Source organism: Garra rufa, chromosome 5, assembly GCF_049309525.1.
Source record: "Garra rufa chromosome 5, GarRuf1.0, whole genome shotgun sequence".
In the NCBI taxonomy this organism is placed as follows: Eukaryota; Metazoa; Chordata; class Actinopteri; order Cypriniformes; family Cyprinidae; genus Garra; species Garra rufa.
Genome location: NC_133365.1, coordinates 20,866,650 through 20,875,008, shown reverse-complemented (window position 1 = coordinate 20,875,008; position 8,359 = coordinate 20,866,650). Strand labels below are relative to the sequence as shown.

The 8,359-nt window shown below is 37.4% G+C and overlaps 1 protein-coding gene across 1 annotated transcript; it reads right to left on the bottom strand.

Annotated features, from left to right (window-relative positions):
- Window positions 1-342: 342 nt before the first annotated feature.
- Window positions 343-3,125, bottom strand: mymk (myomaker, myoblast fusion factor). Its single transcript, XM_073839329.1, has 5 exons — window positions 2,918-3,125; window positions 1,259-1,373; window positions 895-1,043; window positions 614-730; window positions 343-494 (listed from the first exon to the last, which is right to left on the bottom strand). The coding sequence occupies exons 1-5, from the start codon at window positions 3,050-3,052 to the stop codon at window positions 348-350; spliced, it is 663 nt and encodes a 220-aa protein (XP_073695430.1). The 5' UTR covers window positions 3,053-3,125; the 3' UTR covers window positions 343-347.
- Window positions 3,126-8,359: the final 5,234 nt, after the last annotated feature.

Sequence of the window (8,359 nt, the reverse complement as noted above, 5' to 3'; positions counted from 1 at the left end):
AGATCGATGAATGATAGGTGAGCCGTTAACGATCTGTCCGTTATTAACTGCGTGACTTCGCCATTTCCTGTGGATTTTTTTTTCTTCGACTAAGCGACTAATACAATTTTGGTCGACCAAGGCTCTTCTTGTCGACTATTAGGGGGCAGCCCTCCTAAAAATGTAACCTTTTTTGTTCCACAGAAAGTCATACAGGTTTGGAATGATAAAAGGAAGACTAATTGATGACAAAACTCAAATTTTTGGGTGAACAATCCCTTAATGCTCACTATGAGACTGTTTGTAATCTTAAAGTTGCTTTCACAGTGAGGATCACCTCTACAGCTTCTCTCAGATAAAAAGATGCATCATACACAGCAGCAGAGGGTGTAGCAGTTGAGTTTGGCGGCGTTGCGTCCCGTCCCGGCATAGCGGTTCTTCTTGGGCAGCAGCAGAATGAAGGACACAGCCAGTGACACATGGTAGAAGCTGTGGACATAAGCATAGTCCCACTCCTGCGGGAGTAAATGAGCAAGTCATTACCGCAGTTACGCAAACATGCTTTTCTGACAAACTGTGTAATGTGTTCCTGCAGTTTCAGTAGCTGTTTAAGAGCTGCACATTCATATTTTACCTCAAAATAGAAGCGAAGCATCAAAGCGAGAGCGCCGAAGCAGAAGCCTGGCCCCACTTGTTGAGTGTAAACACTTTTGTCTGGATAAAGGCCTTTCTTTTCCTTCATTTTTTGTAACTGGAGCAAAGCAAAAACAATATTGTAAAACCTTGTGAAAGCATTTGTGCTAGATAATAAAATCTTGAGTTTCCATGTTGTCAATACGAGCAAAATACAAGTTTATGTGAAGCTCTGCTTTTAAAAGCACTGTAAGAACGGCATCTGATGTCTCTCAAACTCACCCATTTGACTGTTATCATGAAGACAGCTGTTCCAATGGGGCCGGAGTAGATGCCGTAGCCCAAGCGGTCCTGGTAGATTCTCACTGCCGCTGTCAACACCCCAAACATGGTGAGCGAAGATCGCTTGGGTTCATCGAAATCCCCCAGTGCTGGATGAGAGCAAACGGACGCATATTCTTTACATGACACAGCGGAATGCGAGATGTAAACACTTGTCACACTGCTCACGAAAAAACATATTTTAAATCACTCTGTTTGACTGTTTGACCTGCGTGGGAGTGCATATCTATGTCATACCTTCACAGAACATTACTTAAATTTGCTCATCCATTAGGAAACAGAGATGCTAATAGTATTTGCTCACCTAGTAGCGTGACCCACATGGAGATGGCTGTGCCGTACACGCTGAAGTACTCCAGGATCTCATACTTCATAATACAGAGAATGGACAAGCCTGGACCATCACATGCATGGTAAATCTGAGCACAGATGAAGAAAACACATGACTGCTAAGTCACCTTGATAGAAAGGTTCCGGCTGAGAACGTAAATGTAAATTTAAAAGGCTCTAGGATAGATTAGATGAAACTTTCCATGTTCTTGTCTGGAAAAAAATTTATGAAGAAGACCTTTTTGAGGCCAGAGTCAGAGATGCCTTCAGTTGTGGTTCGGATTGAGCAAATTCATATAGCATATATTGGGCTATATAAAACAAATTAAATGTAATATAAAACTATATGTTAAAACATACGCACTGCCGTTCAAAAATTTGAGATCAGTACAATATTTAATGTTTTTTTTTTATTTATGCTCATCAAGGCCACATTTATTTGATTAAAAATACAGAAAAAAACAGTATATTGTGAAATATTATTTAAATGTAAAAATAAGTTTTCCATGTGAATATATTTTATGTCATTTAAATGTAATTTATTCTTGTGATGCAAAGCTGAATTTTCAGCATCATTACTCCAGCCTTCAGTGTCACATGATCCTTCAGAAATCATTCTAATATGCTGATTTATTATCAGTGTTGAAAACAGTTGTGCTGTTTAATATTTTGTTGGAACCTGTAATACTTTTTTCAGGATTCTTTCATTTTAAAAAAGTAAAAAAATAAATAAATAATAATAATAATAAAAAAACTTTTGTAAAAGTCTTTTGTAACAATATAAACTACAATTTAGAAATTTGTGGTTAGTAAAATTTATTTTTTTATGTTTTTGAAATAATTAAATACTTTTATTTACCAAGGATATGTTAAATTGATAAAAAGTGATAGCAAGGCTTATATTGTTAAAAAAGCTTTCTATTTTAAATGAATGCTGTTCTTTTTACCTTGTTATTTATCAAAGAATCCTGAAAAAAATGATTTCTGAAGGATCATGTGACACTGAAGACTGGAGTAATGGCTGATGAAAATTCAGCTTTGCATCACAGGAATAAATTATATTTTAAAATATATTAAAATAGAAAACCATTATTTTAAACTGTAATAATATTTCATGATATTACTATTTTTTTCTGTAGTTTTGATCAAATAAATGCAGCCTTGATGAGCAGAAGAGAATTCTTAAAAAAAAAAAAACATTAAAAACGTTGAACGACAGTGTATAAAATAAATACATAAATAGATAAAATTTTACCTCACTTTTGCTATAATTGAAATTTAAATATCATACCTATCTGACTATGTATGTTTTTTTTCTCTCAGCACATGAAAGGTACATATATATTTACATGTATATTTCTATATAGGGTTATATAAATACATAAACCATACCTAGTATGTCTATGTAGTTGTTTGCGTTAAATTTCTTTTCTACATAGACTTGAATGAAGTTAAAAGAAGTTCCATTTTTTAAAACGGCCCCTTAAGCACAAATATATCATTACTAATGAGAGATGCACAAGTTGCAGAGATGAAGTCCAAAGCACTGTATGTTTTTCCACACGTCTTTCAAATAAATATACGAAAAATGCTATCCTTCGGTACACATCTATAAAACCCTCCATTCTCTTACCGCCGTGAAGAACATTGTGAAGAAATAGACCATGGCCTCCATGTGGAAACCCCTCTTGGCGGCAACACTGGCTGCAGGCAGGAACACCAGACTGCTGATGGTGGGCAGCAACATCTTGGCGATAAACGCTCCCATTGTGACTCAAATAAAAGGCCTTCGGATTTCTGTCAAACTTGTAAGGACTTAAGAGACTGTCTGCTTGTTTCAAACCACCAGATCTTTTGGAGAAGCGACCAAGGGGCGACTCTCACACACTCACAACCTCCTCTGAAGGATCTTTAAAGTTTAAATGGCTCAGAGGGGTCCATATGCGCACTGTCATCAGAACAGCAGCTGTCTGCGTGAGGACTGGGAGAGGCCTGCAATCAGATGGGGCACGCTTCTGTCACACATGTTTGGGATTGTAGAACAACAGCAGTGGGACAAAAGCAAAGCCATTCATGGTGAACTTCAAATCTATGCTGAGTCAAAGTGTTTCCACCTAAAATAATTCCTAGTGCGCCATTGGGCGAACAGAGAATTCATTGAAATGTATTTTTCTTGTACTGGTCAGTCTGGATGGTGATGTGTTGAGTCTCAGACGCTGAGTTTCTCATGGGTGAATCGATCCTCAGCAGTGGCTATAGAAACAACTGTCTCTTTTGGGTTATTGACATTGGCCGCGCGAAAGCACCTGTATGCGTCATTGCAAATCTGCCTTTGACGTGAATGTGGTTCTGAGGGTAGAAAAATGGGAATGGTTAAGGTGAGGATGTTGTGTTAGAGACCAGTGAGTCTTGGGTAGACCCATACCAGATGTACTGATAGACCAGGAGCCTATTAAATGACTGAAGGGGACCCAAGAACAAATTACTGTTCACATTTCATGTGGTCGAAAAATGTCTTTTATATCTTTTAAATCTTGTACTTTTTTGCCCCTGAAACATTCCAGCATCTAAAATGTTCGTATTTACATTCCAAAGTCTAATTTAGTCTGCAGAAACTTCTCCAAGCATCGGATGATCTGCATCAGCATCCATTTAATTCTGTAGTAAGTGGCAGAACAGAAATAAAAACAGATGTCAACGACACGTTCAATCTAAATCAATAGGAAACAGATGGGGCTTGGTGACGTTTCTCTAATTTAAACTGTTATAGTGTTATTGAAATTTGGCACATTAAATGACTGCGAGATGAGCTGTAAATGCTTGTGTTCTTGTTGTGCCACGGGACGATTTAACCTACATAACGCAATGACACGTCCATTGTCTTATTTCTGTATCCTGTGGCTTTTTTGATGTGGCTTTAACGACTTTCTAAATAAGACTTCACACAGTCCACAACAGTTAGGAACGTCCTTATTTTGTTATTTTGAGCATGAGGGAGAGTCTTGCTATGGACTTTGTGGCTGGTCAGTCACAGCTGTTCTTCTCTCAGCTGTTGCACCTGCGAGAGGAACACAAAGGGTGCAGTGTGCTGAGCTTTCCTCACGCCCGACATTCTCTAAGTGACTGTAACGTGATTCTCCAAGACACCAGAGAGATTGCAAACCTCAGATACTTAGAGACGAGTCCACCTTCTTGACCAGTCACTGTCTATGGAATGGCTATGGAATGAGGAGTCACGTTTGGGGTCATGTGCTGAAAGTGCAACATCACCGCTTTCACTTGTCCATCTCGCTGTGGCCACATTCTTGTGTGTCTTATTTGGCCTCACCAAAGTTAGTTTATAGTCATAAAGTGTGTCAAATGCATGTGTTCTCAACTTTTTTGGGGGTGTGCATCCCATTTTTTAGGTTCCAGAATTCTAAATTGTCGGGCAGTGTCAGTGATATTCTGGCACAGACTCAGATGGATTGTTATAACTGTGATTCAGCAGTTGAAATCTTTCACACTCTCATCTGAGAAGCTCTGGTCTAAGGTATGTGTATTTTAGAACGGATTATACACTGTTGACTCAAAAATCTGTATGTTATCTTTATCAGTTGACTGAAATGAGAGCCTGAGAAAACCATCATTATTCACTCTCAGAAAAAACAATAGGCTACAGGAAATATTTCTGTTACTGATGTCTCAACAGTTTCTTCCAGATGTTTACAGTTTTTACAGACACTGTGAATATGCTTTCCATTGGGGCGTTTCATGTGTGGTTTCATGTTGTGTCACGAGAACTGCCGCAGTGCGCATGCGCTCCAGTCTAGAAACATGATAATACGGAGCGGTACAGATACAGGGTGAGACAGTGAGAATTCGCTAAATGACACACGTAGACACGATGTAAATAAGACATTATATTTGCGATTGATTACAATGGAACCTTCTGAGATTGCGATAAATTGAATGGCAGCTTTTGAGTGATTATGGGAGCGATATTTGCTTGCTTTACGTGCTGCTAACAGGACCAATAGCCGAAAACCCTGTACAGCAGTAGTTTCATATATCCTGCATCCTTCATATAAATGTGGGAATCACTTTCGAAATAGTTTGTTTGCAATCAGGCTTATTTACTTATATTCACCGTCTCGATGGCAGGCAACTATTCAATTTAGTTGAAAAAAAAAAATCCTCCTCATAACATAAAGGATCACATCCCCCTGGTGAAAAACACAGCCAAAACCAGCCTAGGCTGGTTGGCTGGTTTTAGCTGATCAACCAGCCTGGTTTTAGCTGGAAGGCAGGCTGGTTTTACAGGGGTTTTGTCCACTTTTCCAGCCTGGCCAGGCTGGTCAGGCTGATCTTAGCGGGTCAGGATGGGAAACCAGCTAAAACCAGCCACTTCCAACTTAAACCAGCTAAGACCAGCCAACAAGCCTAGGCTGGTATTAGCTGTTTTTTTCAGCAGGGCCAACATATGTTGTGATTTTCTGTTTATACCTTTCTCTTATAATAGTGTCTAAACCAGTACAGACTTTCCTCCATTTCATCCGTTCTGCTTTTTCAGTCACACACATAAAGCCAAACTTTTATTCAAATTCTGAACTGATAATAGCGTAGAAAGTAAGCAAAAATCAATCAATTGGGTGATAAGTAAGGTGATAACTATTAGTTATTTTTTTTACCCTATTCACCTGCAGTGTCTCGCCTTAAACAATAAAAGACAAGGAAATCATTCACTGCTCTTGATTGAATAGCTTTTGTAACTTTAATACAGATTCTTTTTTAATTCATGCAGTCAAGTATGCCATGTTATTTTACATTTGAGTAATTTGAACCATTACACCCCTAATGCAAATGGAGGTAAAAAAAATTCTTATTTTCTTTATAAGAATTTCATTATACACAACATCACACTCAACTGTTCAGCTCTGTTAGAGAACAAAATATAATTGATTGATTTACAAAACTGAAAAAAAAACTTGGTACAAAGCACAAGAATATTAATAGAATTGATTTGCGTTATGCTTTAGGTTATTTAGCGATTCAGCTTTGAAAACATTACATTACAATTGCAAAACATTTTGTTTGTAAAAGGTTTGCACAAAACGTACTTGAAATTCCATACCAGAAGGGAGCCAGACCGAAAACAATGCCTAAATAGCTAAGTGTATTATGGTTAACATTAACCAAATAGTCTGTGTGGCCTAAATGACAACAGCGGTTCAAAGAAAAAGAATGTTTTGCAGGTTTTTTCATTTTGATTAAAGATTATGATCATCTTTGGAACAAATAGGAGAATAATTCAAAATCAGACCAGAAGTGTTCATTAAAATATTCATGAGTTTACCTAAAAGCACAAGCAACTGCAGGAAAGTAGTGATTGTTTGACTTCAAAATGCAGGTCTGTTTATTTCCCGTATCTGCTTAGCTTACAATCAGTTTGCATAGCAGAGCTGATTCATTGTTCCAAAACAGACTGTGCAGAATTAGGCTCTAATAACATGCCTGTCGTGTGAGAAGAACATTTGTTTGGACTATGAATGTAGTGAATGCATTCATGTGTGGTACATTAGACAGCTAGTTAGAGAGCAATAAATGTTTTTTTGTCTATTCATTCCCAAATTTTGGGATCCACAAAATACATATGGGTTTCTCTCACCCACAAGGAGTGTTTTTCATTTCCCTGTTTAGACTGTAGGAAAACTTTCATTTTCTTGTGTGTTTATAACAACCAATATGCATTTTCCCTACACAGCCATTCACCTTGGAAGTACCGAAGGATTTCTCTCCTTCTGTGTCACACTAACAGAGCTTCCCTGTGTTTTCTGTACTGTAATTTTAGGCGTTTAAAAAGCGACCATTCCTCCAGACTTCCAGACTGTGCAAATCTCCTGAAGTATGTCTATCACCATACAAATCTGTGGTTGAGAGGAGTGTTTGATTGAGCTTTAAGTGTAGCGAAGCGTCCCTAATGTACAGAGCAGACAGACAGGCAACGAAGAGAACATGTGGTCTATAAACGTACACGTCACACACACAGGCATGGTGGTCTCAGCTATCTGCCTGTGCTGCCCAAACCTTTTTCTCCATTCATCGCTCTCTTCTTTATTACACACCAAAACATCAGTGTTTGTGTTTTGTTTTGCAGTAAAATAATCATACAGAAAACAAGATCAGTTTATTTGAGAAGATAATGTATGAGATAAATTTATAATGCTTTCTGACCCATAGACAGCAATGTAATTGCGACGTTCAAAACCCAGAAAGGTAGTAAGGACATTGATAAAATAGTCCATGTGACATCTGTGGTTCAACAGTAATGTTATAAAGCTACAAGAATACTTTTTGTGTGCAAAGAAAACAAAAATAACAACTTTATTCAACAATTTCTGCAATGTGGTACATGAATGTCAAAGACTGACACCGAAGAGAAAAAAATGTTGAACAAAGTCATTATTTTGTTTTCTTTGCGCACAAAATGTACACTGTAAAAAGTTTTCACCAGATTCAACTTAAAAACTTAATTTTAACTTATTAAAATTAAAAATTAGTTGATATAACTTGTGAGTTTAAATAACTTAAGTTGATTGAACTTACAATCTTAAGGCAGCTGCTAAACTTAAGTTTTTAAGTTGAAACTGGTGAAAACTTTTTACAGTGTATTCTTGTAGCTTTATAACATTGATGACGCTTAAACCACTGATGTCACATGGACTGTTTTAACAATTTCCGAACTACCTTTCTGGGCCTTGAACGTGGTAGTTGCGTTGCTGTCTATGTAGGCTCAGAAAGCTCTCAGATTTCATCAAAAATATCTTAATTTGTGTTCTGAAGATGAACAAAAGTCTTATAGGTTTGCATTTTTGGGTTAAGTAACCCATTAATAGTTTACTGGTCTTTTATACACACTTCTTTTTTTTCAAAAGACGTTTTTAATTTGCTGAGTTCTCCGTTTTATTAGTTTGTCTGGTCACCATTACATTTTGTTTTCAGAGCCACTAATCTCCATCTTTGATGTACTCATTTTTGTCATTAGGATTGTTATCAAGAGTCCCAATAAGTTACACTGTGGCCTGTGGTACCAACG